Here is a 15,614-nt window from a genome sequence, read left to right as displayed (position 1 = left end):
TTTTATGGTTTCTTAAATTATAAAGTAGTATAAAGAATGTTTTATAAAATAAAATGTAGCAAAAACTACTTACCGTCGTTATAATTACCGTGTTTACTGTTTGAATTTTGGTAAACGGTAATTGGCAATAACAAATTGTAATTAGTATTGCGTAAAGTTGAAGTAAACAAAAATGTATTATTATCGTATTTTATACTTTGTTTATATAAACTTAAGACAATAAACGTTATTTGATCCCTAAAAAGTAAATAATAGTATAAAGAGTTATGCAATTAATGGTTTAATAAATTCTTATATTAGGAGAGTTCACTAATAGTTTTTTATTTTATTAGCTTTGAATGAAGAGACAAGCCCTCCATTCGCCTGATGGTAAGCGATACGACAGCCTATAAACAGCAGAAACACCATCCAACACCTTGAATTACAAAGTATAGTTTGGTATTCCACTGCGCTCGCTATCCTAAGACAAGAGATGTTAAGTCTTAGTATGTCCAGCAGTTACACTGGCTACAATGTCCTTCAAACCGAAACACAACAGTGACTACACACTGCTGCTTGGCGGCACAAATAGACATTGCCGTGGTACCTAACCAGGCGGACTCTCACATATGAGAGACCTACCACCAGTCAATAGAAGTTTTAGATAAAATGAAGGTAGCTCTTTTGAGTGTCTATTTCTGCTGCCAGGAAACAGTGTGCATGCACTGTTGTGTGTCAGTTCGAAGAAAATTGTAAACAATGTTATTACAGAGCATCTTGAGACTTAATGCATTATGAGTTCTCAGGATGACAACCGCAGTGAAGTACCACACAGTACGTTGTAATTTAAAATTCCAGGTAGACTTGCTACTGTTTATGGGTGATCGTATCGCTTACCATCTCACTGTTTATGAGTTTAAAGATGCCTGGGAATAAAAAAATCTAATGAAGAAGTATAAGCAAAAGCCTTGAGAATTGTGCTTAGAAGTAGATACACAAAAATTAAAGCTGATCCTATTATTATACGCCCAGGAAAAACAGAAAGAAAAATAACGATAAAAAAACGAAGAGCACAGATAAAAATATTATCAGCTTAAGAATTAACACCAAGAGCTAGAAGACTGCAAAGAAAGAAATGTTGAAAAGATTTTAGATCTATCGGAATTGTTACATGAAAAATAAAATCAACTAAAAATAATATTTTGAACAAGTCGCATGTAAATGTATTTCTTAATTAAGGTTATGAGATAAACTGATAAATTATAACATAGGAACTTAAAAGATATTTAAGCTTGAATTAGAATCAGATTCATAATATTTTTGAACAACAGGACATCCGGGGTCTTCTGACAGATCGTCTAGCACAAGAGTTTCACTAACCCAACTCATCAATAATAGTTTCTTTATTCATAGTATTAGTAGATTCATTTTGCTATCACATTGTAATTTTCCGATATACTTAGTATGTCTACAATTCATTTCCAAACACCCAAAGCAACTAGTCCCTCTGAATATCAGGTGGTCCGTCAACATTCGACATATTGTATCATTTTAGCATTATTTCCTTGAAGAATTAAGTCAAGATCAATGTTTAACGCTTTTTTATAATGGATTTTCTCATTTCTGTTGATTTTAAAATATAATATTATTGTAATAATTAAACAAGACTGTTGTTTTGTTCGATGTATTTATTTTGCTGACTAAACTCTGTTGATTATTAAGAGCAAAATCGGTTAATCATGTTGCGTTAAAATTATTATATATTATAATGGTGGCAATGATTGGATATGTTTCTTTTCAATCTTTATATATTAGAGACTTATATATAATTCATAAATATAATACATTATATAATTTTAACGGTATATATTTACTTACTTATTACCTACCAACCACCTATTATAATTACCATTTAGCAAATATTAATTACCATTTTTCAAATACTAATTACCATATGTGTCATTTCTCATTGCCATTCGTGAACATTTTTCAAATCCAATTCCGACCTGAATATCGATTTACAGACTGTGCCTTTGATTTATATAGTATATAAGTACGATAAACTTTACATCGAATCGATAAAGATCGCGATTGGGAGCAATATTTGAATTTATTTTAGGAACACCGAATATGTCTATGTTCAAATATTCACCCGAGAACATTTCAATGATAAGACTATATACGAAAATGGGTCAACCATTAATCACGTGACGTTTTTAGTGACTTTTAAATGACCCCCCCCCCCCCCCCCGGGATATGTGGTGAGGTTTTAGACCTACCTACCTAACTCCCCTCTCTACCCAAAATCACGTGTTTTCTTGGTACAATGTATATTGAAATTTTTAGAATAATCTTTAAAAATAGAATAATCTGGTAAAATTTTGGGAAATTAAGCATCGAGATAAAACTGTCCATAACATGTTGCAAGTTGTTTTAGACGCATAAAAAGAATAAAGGAAGGCGTATAGAAACATATACTTGTACATGAATGTTGTCGAGAAGCGCGGGGAAATCGTTGCTTAGCAACGGTGAATAGTAAAGAAATCGCGCGATCAACGAAAAGTAAACACACGTGATATCTCATTACTCAGAATTACCATCCCTCATCCCACTCCTTGTCATATTTCGTCATTTTATTTCCGAATCCCTCCCTTTCTAGTCTCACGTGATTGTTGGTCGACCCCAAAGGTGATAATTAAGTATTGGACGCACTGGCTTTGTCTTAAACGATCTCACTAAGTTTTGGAAAATACAATGTCCTTGGGAATGCATACTTTTGATTTTGAAAATGGACCTTATTACTAAAACTACATGCTCGTTATTATAATAATCAATAATCTTATAAGATTCGAAATTACTTATAAGTGATATAAGTAAATCTTAAGCGTGTTTGAAAAACACGTTAAAACGAGAACGATTGCAGATTTTCGCCTACTTAATTATTTTTTATTTATTTCTTTTGTACAGAATTTTGACACGGATCTATTAAAGAATTAATGTACAAATAAAATTGTATAACGGCGAGAATAATACGAAAACATGTTCATAGTCAAATATATCCAACTATAACACGATTATATAAACTAACGTGATTCAATAAAGTTTTTAAAATATGTGATTGCGATACGTGAGTCTTTGGCGCCCTGCCAGTTACGTGCTGGCAAAGTATAGCTTACCGGATCAACCCTTCTGGGACTCGTAAATGCGTTACCTAACCTTACCGCGGCAACAATATGTATTAACCTTGATTCCAAATTCAAACTGTATTTCGAAGACAAAAACACGGAATGTTCTTTTTTTTTAAATATAAGTACGTTCGATTTTTAATAAAATTTTCGGCCTTAGGCGTTATTACTATGAAAGTGTGAACTCTTATCGCGGCTGTTACGTTATCTTTGTGAGTCTAGAATTATTATTAATGTTATTCAAATTAGTACGAAATTATATATTATGCCAAATTCTATTGTCTTAAACGTGACGTGGCGGTTGACGTGCTTGTTAGGCATTGTAAAAACACCGTTTGGGAAAGATAATAAGGCTCTTTGTCAAATAGGTATTGTTTAAGAGTGTTGCGGTGATTCCACAATCCTCATTGGTAGGATAAGGACAGGTGGAAGATTTATAGCTATAATCGATACGGACTAACATGGTGTGAAGGACCTTTTTTATACGGCATTGTGACCCAACTGCATCTGATAGTAAGTGACAGTAACTACTGTCTGAGATGATCATCCTTGACAGTTAACGCAATCATGCCGACATATTTGAAATCGGATACGCATTGCCTGTACCTCGATGTGTCATACTATTGTGGCTTAAAATTACTCAGTCGTAGTTTGGAGTCAGGAAGTTGGCGGTGTGATACCCCCGTGCCTCGGAAAGCACGTAAAGCCGTTAGTCCTGCGCCTGATCTCTCTCCGGTCATGTCGGATTGCCGTCTTAGCGAATTATCAGAGTGAAGGAACAGAGAGTGCACCTGTGTATTACGCACACACTTGTGCACTATAATATCTCCTGCGTACCTGGCTGATCTCCGTTGAGATCGGGCCGCCGTGGCCGATATTCGGCTAGGAGGATTCATTCAATTATGTGGGTTTTACACCATATGTACCTTTCCATTTTGCAAGGTAATAACCTTTCCTGGAATAAACGTGCTGCCTTTACCCCCTCTGTGCATGCCCAATGCCCATGTACATAAAAACTATTCAGTTGTTTGGAATTAGTTAGCTAACTCACATAGAATGGTTAAACTAATAAGTTGAGGAAAAAGTCTTCGCATATTGTAAGTATAAATTTGTAATTAAATCTCTTTGGCTGTATTATTTCTATCTGGCTAGTTTTGATGACATTAAAAAGGACGCAAATTAGTAAAATAAGGTGTTTAGATATTTTCATTTATTTTTCTTTTTATCAAAATGAGTGCAACTAAATGGATAGAAATTCGATACATTTTAAAATTACATTATAAAAAAGGAAAAAAGCAGTGTAAATTGCGTAAAAAACGTTTTGACAACAGTAGCACTAAGTTGATATAAAGTTTTCAATTCGAGAATTTTGATGTTAAAGATGCACCTCGCTCTGGTCATCCTGTTACGAATAAAGTAGACGCCTTTTTCGAAAAAGTGGAGCAAGATCGATATATCAATACTTACGTCATAGCTGAAGAACTGAAAATAGACCACAAAATAATTTTGACCCTTTTGAAAAAGCTGGGTACACAAAAAAGCTCAATATTTGGGCGCCACACGACCTCACTGAAAGCAACCTAATGAACCGTGTACTCATTTGCGAATCTTTATTAAGACCTAATGAAATCGAGCCGTTTTAGAAGAGACTGATACCCAATGATGAACAGTGGATTACATATGACAGAAATATACGAAAAAATCGTGGTCAAAGGTCGGTCAGGTTATACAGACTGTGGCAAAACCTGGGTTAAATCACAATAAGGTGATGTTGTTTGTATGGCGGGATGGGAAGAGCATTGTTCATTATGAGCTATTAACGCCAGGCAAAACCATCGATTTCGATCTCTACTGCCAACAAACTATTGAGATTAAAAAAAAAGTTGAGAGAAAGCGGTGAAAATTGATCACTAGGAAGGGTCTGGTCATTCATCACGGTAATGCTAGACCACACAAATTTTCAGCCACTCAGCAAAATTAAGAGAGTTTGGCGGGGAGGTGTTTATGAATCCATCATAGGCCTGACCTGGCACCTTTAGATTTCCACCTGTTTGGGTCTCTTCAGAATTTTTTAGGCGGTGTCAAATTAACATCAAGAGAGGACTGCCAAAACTATTAGTCGCGTTTTTTATCTGAAGTCCAGAAATTTCTTCAGGAACGGCATTATGGCACTTCCTAAAAGATGGCAGAAAATGGCACATATATACTGTAAGTAAATATATAAATTTTTGAAAAAGGTGTGTTGAGTTTTCATATAAAATGCGAAAAGACTTTCTCCCCAATATTTTTTAAACCGTGAGTGCCACTTACACCTCAGACAACCCTTTTAGTACACATACAGGCTAACTATGTTTCCAACGCGCTATATTTTTATGGAAGATAATAAATAATTAATTAGAACCGATAAAAGATATACTTCTAAGAAGTTTCTTGGATTATCATTCACTCTGAATCATTGATAACACAATCATAGCTTAACAGAAACCGTTCGACTATATATTGTGTCAGGTATGGAAGGTGTTTATCATAATTCAGTGTTTGCTTCACTGTACAGACGAAACAATTGCAATAAAGGTGAGTTCATCAATATTTATTACTTATTTGCTTTATGGACTAGTGAATAATATCCTTTTCTGGAGTATAAAGTTGTTTGTGTTTCTACAAAATTTATCAAATACCATCGTTGACTGTTTTTCACATTGGAATTGTAGTGTTATGGAGGAATTTTGATTTACACTACGTAATCAACATTGAGACTGCTTGCTTATTCGTCCAAGTATAACCATAATCTTGAGATAAAATGTAACGTATTGCATCATCTAATGTGGCATCCTATTGGTCCAAACATGGTAAGAAACGAAGCAGCTGTTCCAAATGTTGATATAAAAAAAAAACAATCCCTTGAGCTTTAAAAAAAATTAAGATTTTAGGTGAAAATAGTCCCTATTTGCAAGCTAAAAACTTAATATCCTAAACTCATTTGTTTTCCATAAGTACTTAACATGATAGATACTAATGCGGTTTTAATCCATTAATGAATATCACTATAGAATTATTATTTTTGGGCTTGAACAATGTCGCTGGATGTTTTTATTTATTACTATGAACCATTTCAGATGAAAACTCTGATCTTCTTGGTACTCGCGGTTCTTGGAGCCCATGCTGCCGTCGTAAAGGCGCCCGCTACGAGGGCTAACCTCAACGTTGGATCCATCGCTACTGGAGACAGGCTTTTGCATAGGTATACTTTATTTAATTATAATAGATTTAATAACAATTAAATCTAGGTTATTTGTAGGATTTTTGCAGGATTCATATGCGTAATAGTCATAAGACTCGTTTTGCCTTATCTTATTTCTAGTAACTGGAAACAGTAGATTAGAATGTTCCTCTATCCATTATTATCATTGTTATTAACTACGGCTTTTTTACCTGCAACCAACGCTTTTTACATTTCTGCCTTGCCTTGTCTAATTTCCACTTTATTTCAGCTCTACCGTCTACCGCCCCCCTAGGGCTAACGCGGTCCAGTCCGAAAATGTCTCCTTCTACGGCAACCGTACCACAAGGATCAGCGCAGTCCAGGCGCAAGAAGTAGGAGCCAGCCAGCGCGCGTCCGCTTGGATCATCTCTGGAGGCATTGGCCGCAACAATGTCACTGTTAGATTCCAATCCGCGGTTGGAAGAGGATACAACTACATCCTTAGGGTTTGGGGACGTTAAAATATACTCGATTTTTAAAAACGACGCAAGGCAACGGATTGGCAATCTCTGTTAATTTGATTATAAATAAAATGCTTTAAGTAAGTTCTTAGTGTTATTTAACAACGTATTCAACATTCCTCCTCACTCGACATCAACACGAGGTAAAGACCAATTAAAATCAGTAAGCATGTCAAACTATCTGATATGACCCATTTCCGCTTTCTATCCAAGGTTTCTGTGGATATTACAATACAATTTTACTACAGGATACCACAATTAAATTTTGAAGCCAAGCTTGCTAAGCAAGCATACGGGCTAAAAAGTATTATGGTTATAGGCATCGGTTATAGGTAATTTCACCTATGAGACGCGCCCCCCCACTTTTGGAGCGGAAGTGTAGCAGGGTGGGAGAACTGATCCAATCCTCAGCCTCGCGCTATCTATCGAAGTGTGGACTCATGCTGCTCACGCACACTGTAAGCAATTATTCAAACTAGTGGGGTGCGTCTACGTGGATGAAATGATCTATGGCGTTGATTAGAATAAAAATAATTATGATAATACGTTGTCGAATGCAACCGAGTCGCATTATTTCGTCTCTGAATTCACTGTGTACATTAGAAACGTGGCACGCCGAGACAATTCGATTCGGTCGTTTTGAGTCTGCTTTAGTCGACGCCAGCACTAGAAAGGAGCTATAATAGAATCTATAGGTATTGAGAATATCTGAATAATAAGACTATATATAAAAAGGCGAGAAGTAGGTATTGGCTGCACTGGCCGTCTAAAACGATGTCGTTAGGTTTTGAAAAATATATTGTCCTAATAAGGAAGGAAAACTTTTGATTTTGAAAACTAACCTTATTACTCAAACTACATGGTCGTTATCAATAATTTTATAAGATGCAAATTATTTATGTGATATCAGAAAATCTAAAGCGTGTTTAAAAAAACAGGCCAAAATGCGAATTATTCCTATTTTTGCCTGCTTAATTCAAAACTTAATATTTTTTTTATTAATTTCTTTCGTAGAGAATATTAACACGGGTCTTGTGAAGAATGAATATACAAATAAAATTATATAAGAGCTAAAACAACACGAAAACATGTTTACAGTCCAATATATCCAACTATAACACGATTATATAACCTAACGTGATAAGTTTTTAAATATATGTTTGCGATACGTGAGTCTTTGGCGCCCTGCCAGATACGTGTTGGCAAAGCTTAGCTTACCGGCTCAACCCTTCTGGGACTCGTAAATGCGTTACCTAACCTTACTGCGGTAACAATAGGTATTAACCTTGATTCCAAATTCAAATTGTATTTGGAGGACAGAAACACGGAATGTTTTTTTTTTAAGTATAGGTTCGTTCGATTTTTCATAAAATTTCCCGCCTTGGGCGTTTTTCCCTATGATAGTGTAAGCTCGTATCTCAGGTGAGTAAAGGTGTGTCCAGATCTAACGAAGGCATCACGCATGTGCCGCTAACGAGCCGCTTGCGACCTTCGCTCCCGTTGCTTGCATTTACTGTGCAACACGCGGTAGGCTTGCATTGTGCACGCGTGCAGCGCGCACGCAGCTCGTGCGCACCTAGCTTCTTTCGCGTTTGAATTATTAGCCTCAGTAGTGAATTTGTTTCCGACGGTGTCGGACCATACGACTCTAGTTGGTATAATTGTACTATTATTTTTATCTGTCGTGTACAATAAAATATAAAATAAATAAATATAATTGCTGCAGCGTCAGCTATTTTATTACTGATTAAAAGGAAAAAAAGACGACGTTGGTGGCAGGTTCCATTTTTTAAAATAAGACAGAATATAGCACCAGAATTGAAAGGCCATGAATTAAGCGGCCACTATACAATACTTTTTTTTAAATTGTCACCTGATTTAAATGAAAATATATTAAAATTTAAATGTATTAACATTTAATACGCAGGTGGGATAAGAGACGTGCAACGCATGGGCGGCACGTGCACAGCTCGTGCGCCACTCGCATATGGCGCGCAGCTTGCGCACAAACAGCGCGCGGACGGCGCAGGGATTACGCGTGAACGTGAAATGCGCTCGCGCTAGTCGCAAGCGGCTCGCGAGCGGCGCATTCGCCAGATTTGGACACGCCTTTACGTTATCTTCGTGAGAATTAAAATTATTATTAATGTATATACCAATATACATAAATAATATATATATTTTACCAATTTCTGTTGTCTTAAATGTCACAAAGTTGGTTTAAGCGTTTTCAATCTGGGAATTTGGATGTCAAAGATGCACCTCGCTCTCATCGCCTCGTTACGGATAAAGTGGATGGCATTTTTGAAAGAGTGGAGCAAGATCGACATATCAATAGTTACGATATAGCTGAAGAAATGAGAATTGACCACAATGTAGTTTTGACCCATTTGAATAAAGCTACACGAGTGCCACACGATCTCACTAAAAGCAACCTAATGAACCGTGTACTCATTTGTGAATCTTTATTGAGACCTAATGACACCGAACCGTTTAGAAAACTTTCATAACTGGTGATGAAAATAAGATCACGTAGGACAAGAATACACGAAAAGTCGTAGTCAAAGGTCGGCCAGGCTTCATAAACTGTGGCAAAACTAATACTACCAACAAACTAATGAGATTAAAGCAAGAAGCCGAGATAAAGGGGCCGGAATTGATCAATAGAAAGGGTGTATTCTTTCATCATAGTAACGGTATACCACACACATCTTTAGTCACTCAGTAAGAACTAAGAGACTTGGGCTGGGAGGTGCTAATGAATCTACCATATAGGCCTGAACTTGTACCTTCAGATTTCCACCCGTTTCGGTCTCTTCAGAATTCTATAGGCAGTGTCAGGTTATCATCAAGAGAGGATTGTCAAAACTACTTGTTGCGTTTTTTATATCAGAAGTCCCATTTCAACTCTTTTAGTACACATACATGAGAACTATTTTTCCAACATGCCACATTTTTATGAATTACAATAAACAACTTAATTAGCATAGATAAAAGATATCCTTCTTAGAATATCTTGGATTATTATTTAGTCTGAATCATTGATAACACAATCATAGCTTTACAGAAACCGTTCCGCTATATATTGTGTCAGGTATGGAAGATGTTTATCATAATTCAGTGCTTGCTTCACTGTACAGACGTAAAATATTGCAAAAAAGGTGAGTTCATCAATATTTATTACTAATTGCTTTATGGAAGAAGATAATAGCTAGAGAATATATATAATAATAATAATAATATCAGCCCTGTATTATATACTTGCCCACTGCTGAGCACGAGCCTCCTCTACTACTGAGGAGGGGATTAGGCCTTAGTCCACCACGCTGGCCTAGTGCGGATTGGTAGACTTCACACACCTTCGAAATTCCTAAAGAGGAACTTCTCGGATGTGCAGGTTTCCTCACGATGTTTTCCTTCACCGTTAAAGCGAACGATAAATTCACAAAGAATACACACATGATTTTAGAGAAAAGTCAGACGTGTGTGCCCTTGGGATTTGAACCTGCGGACATTCGTCTTAGCAGTCCGTTCTACACCCAACTAGGCTATCGCCGCTAATATATACCCTTTTCTGAAATATAAAGTTTTTGTGTTTCTAGATTACGTATGCGAATATATATAAGCTGTCTCTATTAATAATATTATCAGCCCTGTATTATATACTGTCCCACTGCTGGACACAGGCCTCCTATACTACTGAGAGGGATTAGGCCTTAGTCCACCACGCTGGCCTAGTGCGGATTGGTAGACTTGACATGCCCTGAAATTCCTTAAAGAGAACTTCTTAGGTATGGGTTTCCCCACGATATTTTCCTTCATCGTGAAAGCAAGCGATGATTCACAAAGAATTTTGTTTTCCATAAGTGCTCAACATCATAGACACTAATGCGATTAACCCATAAACTAAAGAATATTCTTTTCGGATCAAAACAATGTTACTAGATGGCGTCCTATTAGTCCAAATATGGTTAAAAACAAAGCAGCAGTTTCAAATGTTGATACATACAAAAAAAAAGAAACAATCGTTTGGATTCTAAAAAAAGAATAATGATTTTGGGTCAAAATAGTACCTATTTGCAGCCTAAAAACTTAATATCCTAAAATCATTTGTTTTGCATAAGTGTTTAACATGATAAATCCTAATGCGATTTTAATCCATAAATGAATATCACTATAGAATTATTATTTTTGGGTCAGAACAATGTCACTGGATGTGTTTATATTTATGACTACTAACAATTTCAGATGAAAACCCTGATCTTCTTGGTGCTCGCGGTTCTTGGAGCCAATGCTGCCGTGGTGAAGTCACCTGCTGCGAGGTCTAACCTCAACGTTGGATTCATCGCTACTGGAGACAGACTTTTGCATAGGTATACTTAATTCAATTACAATAGACTAAGTAACGTCTTGCGGGCCCGTTCGTGTGAAAAACTTTCTCACTACAAAATTCCCTAAAACACTGACGTCACCAGCGTTATCTATTTAAAAATTTGATTATAATAATGAGTTATTTTTCACGGGAACAAATTATTAGAATTTAAAGGAGCCTAAATGTTAATGAAGGATATCCACCTATCCAAATCCTTTTCGCTGTTTTTGTGTTAACTTCTAGCAAACATGCATATTTCCAAAGATTTTGACAATTTTTCGCATTTATAATATAAGTTAGAGAAGATTACATATTTGCCCTTGGATATTTGTAGCCTGGATACACCAAAACTCGCAACTCTGATATTTGAAGCTTGGATACGCCAAAACTAACAATAGTGGTCCGAGTAAACGTGTCGCAAATCTAGTTTCGAACAGCCGTAATTGTGTCGACTGGCGAGGGATAATCATCTCTCGTCAATCGATACTTTTTTGTTGGATAATTTTTGCCTAAGACGGAAAAAAACATTCCTAAGTCAAATAGTTTTCTGAAAACATTTTGTGATAGATTAACACCTCATTGATGTCCCCTTTTTATTACTAAACGCACTATTAATAATTTGTAGTCCATCATTAATACGGCTACAACGACAGAATTAGGCGCCGACGCTTTTAAATATTTATAGATTGTTCAAAAATTAGTTCCGATAACACGAAGGTCTATTGATTTTCTCAACGACTACCTACGATTGGGCAATTTGTATACCTTCACTTATCGAACAATGTAAGTTTAATATAAAATTTAATATATTAGGTGTAAAATCTATCAGGCAAAAAAATACAAATATTATCAAGAAGGATTCGTTTTTAACGAACCTATAAAGAGAATTCTTGAGTTCTATTTTTAAATGCCAATTTAAAGATGTCTGAAAACGGTTTTTTGTTCGAGACAAATTTGAACTAAGAAAATTTATATATTATATTTAGATCGAACTCTTAAAATCGAGCTTATTCAAATTAATCTTTTAACCCTAAAGAAGTCTGTTTTATTAAGAAAAAATAACTTAAATGAACGCTTTCGAAATACAAATGTTGCTACATTGGAACGCATTCGCCAAAAATTTAAATCGTCAACAAAAAAAAATTGTTGAATTGTCATACAATTCCATAATAACCAATAAATTATGATATAACACAATTGTTGATAGAATTAAGGAGTCTAAAATTATTCTTTTAATGATTCCAAGCTATACATATCTGTCACTTTACTATCCAATAAGTTTGAGGTATGGAATTTTTTCGTAATAAAGAACCAGCGCCCATACAAAAAACGAACACGTTCTTTAAGCGTCTTCATATGATAATTATAATTAACGGCCATTTTTACATCAATACTTTTTTTGTTGTTGTTTGATAAGGATCATTTTCTAAGAATCGTTCAAGCTACTAATGAATCTAAAGTATTGATGGACTCTTCGTGATAATTGTTTTATCAAGTGTTTACCTGCGTGCATGATTTTGTAATATACGACCATTCTAAAATGAAATCACTATTGTATGACGGCATTTACAAATGGGAGTTCAAACGATGTTTGTTTTTTTTTCATTACATATGCCAGCAATAGAGTTGTTTCCTTAGGTTCAATGATTTTCATCTTCTATGAAAATAAATACCAAATTAACACGGATTCCGCTGGCTTTAGAAATATAGAAGTTCTTAACACTGGCGATAACCGAGGCTCCAGGCAGTAGATTTTTGAGAGGTCTTTTTTATTTGAGCCCCTTGCCAGAGTCCTATCGGGGCGAGGCTCTTGTCGGGGCAAGAAAAAGATTCCTGATTTCAGGGTTAATTTCGTAGAATGCTTAAGATGCGGTTAATAACAGGGGTGGTGATCAAAAAAGGTTCTATAAACGCAAGGCCCCGAGCAGTTGCCTGGTTGGGCCCCCCACCCCAATGGTATTTATAAATAATTTGCGTGATAAACAGATAAAATCTTAATTATATTGGATTTCCCAATTTGTAAATATCCGATCGCAATCAGTTCGGAATTATCGTCATTTACGATGTATATTTAAAGATATTTGTATCCAAAGATAATATAAAATTATTCGTTATCTATAACAATATTTTTTAATAACAGGAGATTGTTTTCACACGGTAGAGATTTTATTTTACAATGTATGATAATATAGATTAAAGCTTTTCATAAAAACATTTATATTTTCAACTAATTTTCTATTAATGCCCTTCTTTTATCAAACGGCCTTGAGCATTCGTTCAAGTTTATGCGCACGAATTACGAGCGGGAATGTGCAGAGAAATTCGAATAATTTCTATATTAAAACAATTTTAGGTCTTTTTGAATATTTTAAATTATTAAAATATTTCTTATTTAAAAATGTCAGTTGAAAATTAAGTAGTGTATTCTAGGAGGGATAAAATCATCAATTTTGCGGCATTTTAGTTATGCAATTAGTGAAAAAATATTATCATTATAAAAAAATAAGTAAAGATATTATACTGTAGACATTGATGTTCAAATGCTCAATATTATTTATATTATTATATAAAGCTGAAATTGAACGTGCTAATTTCAGATCCACTGATTCTAATTGAATAATTTCCTTTTAATGTAGCCTATATGCCAATACAGGATATGATCTCGCCACTCTAATCTATTCAGCAGTTCAGTATCTTATTTCTGGCAAATTTAATCGTAAATGTTTTGAAAAAAATATATAGTTTACTTGTGAGATTCGACCTTCTCGTTTGCGTTTAAAACGAAACGACTTAAACAATAAACTAAAATCGATAATTTCTCAACATTCACGGTTTTTGTTTGAAACAATTGAATATAATAAAGGAACCGCAGTTTCATTTAAGTTACATTCTAACAATAATATATGCCGTGAAATTTTCTTACACAAGTCAGCGAGATATGTAATTAAACAACTAATTTACTTGTAGATGTGGTGAATAGGCGCGTAGGGGTGAATCGAGATAAGTATTAGCTGAAATAATAACACAGACAAACTCACATAACTCATATATGATTGATACATTTTCTGTAACATTTTAGCAAAAACTAGATTTAAAAAAAAAAAACAAAAATAAACTAGCAATCAGGTGGATTTTATCTGTGTAATAGTCATAAGACTCATTTTACCATATCCTATTTGTAGAAACTGAAAGCAAAAGATTAAAATCTGCTCATTATCATTGTTATTATAATAATATGAATATATCAGCCGTGTATTACATACTGCCCCATTGCTGAGCTCGGGCCTCCTCTACTACTGAGAGGGATTAGGCCTTAGTCCACCACGCTGGCCTAGTGCGGATTGGTAGACTTCACACACCCTCAAACTTCCTATAATTTTTTTTTTAGATATGCAGGTTTCCTCACGATGTTTTCCTTCACCGTTAAAGCAAGCGATGATACACACATAATTCAGAGGCGTGTGCCCTTGGGTTTGAACCTACGGACATTCATCTCGGCAATCTGTTCCACAATCAACTAGACTATCGCTGCTGTTAAGTTTATTGCAGTGTGTACTGCAATAGATATAAGAATCGTTTTACCTTATTCTATTTCTAGTAACTGGAAGCAGTATATCATAATCTGCTCCTCTACACACCATTATAATTGTTCTTAGCTTCAACTTTCTTAACCGCAACTATCGCTTTTTACATTTCGGCTCCTAGACACTGACCTAATTTTTAATTATTTCCAGCTCTTACGTCTACCGCCCCGCCATGGCCAACGCGATCCAGTCCGAAAATGTCTCCTTTAACGGCAACCGTACCACAAGGATCACCGCAGTGCAGGCGACAGAAGTAGGAGCCACCCAGTTCGCGTCCGCTTGGATTTTCTCTGGAGGCATTGGCCAGAACAGTGTCACTGTCAGATTCCAATCCTCTGTTGGAAGAGGTTACTACTACCTCCTCAGGGTTTGGGGACGTTAAAAATACTCGATTTTCAAAACGACGCGAGGCAACGGTTTGGTTATATATATATCGATTCGTTTATAAATAAATTACTTTAAAGAATTTATTACTTTTATTTAACAACGGATTGAATATCCCTCCTAACTCGACATCAACATGAGGAATAGACCAATTAAAAACAGTAATCATGTCAAACAATCTGCTGGACACATTTCGCCGTCGATCTGATGATAGTGATGTATGGACATTACAATGAATATTGAAGCCATGGTTTTTGGAAATTAAAATGAACTATTTCCGTGGACATTATTATTTGTAACTGAAGCAATTCGGTATTCAAGGAATGAACGTGCGTGGAACATGGCATTCGGCACGCAGGATGTGTTTACTTTATAACTAACTTGCTT

General features: G+C 35.4%; 3 protein-coding genes across 3 annotated transcripts in view; 2 read left to right on the top strand and 1 right to left on the bottom strand.

Moving 5' to 3' along the window:
- Positions 1-15,614, bottom strand: part of LOC115448417 (calbindin-32) — a gene marked incomplete in the record, with an annotated part of 83,419 nt that overhangs the window by 27,986 nt on the left and 39,819 nt on the right.
- On the top strand, positions 5,619-6,971 carry LOC119190105. Its single transcript, XM_037441170.1, has 3 exons — positions 5,619-5,738; positions 6,281-6,405; positions 6,656-6,971. Exons 2-3 carry the CDS (start codon positions 6,281-6,283, stop codon positions 6,885-6,887), a joined length of 357 nt encoding a protein of 118 aa, XP_037297067.1. The 5' UTR covers positions 5,619-5,738; the 3' UTR covers positions 6,888-6,971.
- LOC115448419 lies at positions 9,910-15,309 on the top strand. Its single transcript, XM_030175852.2, has 3 exons — positions 9,910-10,048; positions 11,136-11,260; positions 14,994-15,309. The coding sequence occupies exons 2-3, from the start codon at positions 11,136-11,138 to the stop codon at positions 15,223-15,225; spliced, it is 357 nt and encodes a 118-aa protein (XP_030031712.1). The 5' UTR covers positions 9,910-10,048; the 3' UTR covers positions 15,226-15,309.

Source organism: Manduca sexta, chromosome 4 (assembly GCF_014839805.1).
Source record: "Manduca sexta isolate Smith_Timp_Sample1 chromosome 4, JHU_Msex_v1.0, whole genome shotgun sequence".
NCBI lineage: Eukaryota > Metazoa > Arthropoda > Insecta > Lepidoptera > Sphingidae > Manduca > Manduca sexta.
This window is presented reverse-complemented; position numbering and strand designations above follow the sequence as displayed.

Bases quoted from the DNA above. Each gene is read 5' to 3' on its own strand.
- LOC119190105 (XM_037441170.1), top strand. From the start codon at position 6,281: ATGAAAACTCTGATCTTCTTGGTACTCGCGGTTCTTGGAGCCCATGCT. The intron at 6,406-6,655 runs GTATACTTTATT...ACTTTATTTCAG, and splicing joins GGAGACAGGCTTTTGCATAG to CTCTACCGTCTACCGCCCCC.
- LOC115448419 (XM_030175852.2), top strand. From the start codon at position 11,136: ATGAAAACCCTGATCTTCTTGGTGCTCGCGGTTCTTGGAGCCAATGCT. The intron at 11,261-14,993 runs GTATACTTAATT...AATTATTTCCAG, and splicing joins GGAGACAGACTTTTGCATAG to CTCTTACGTCTACCGCCCCG.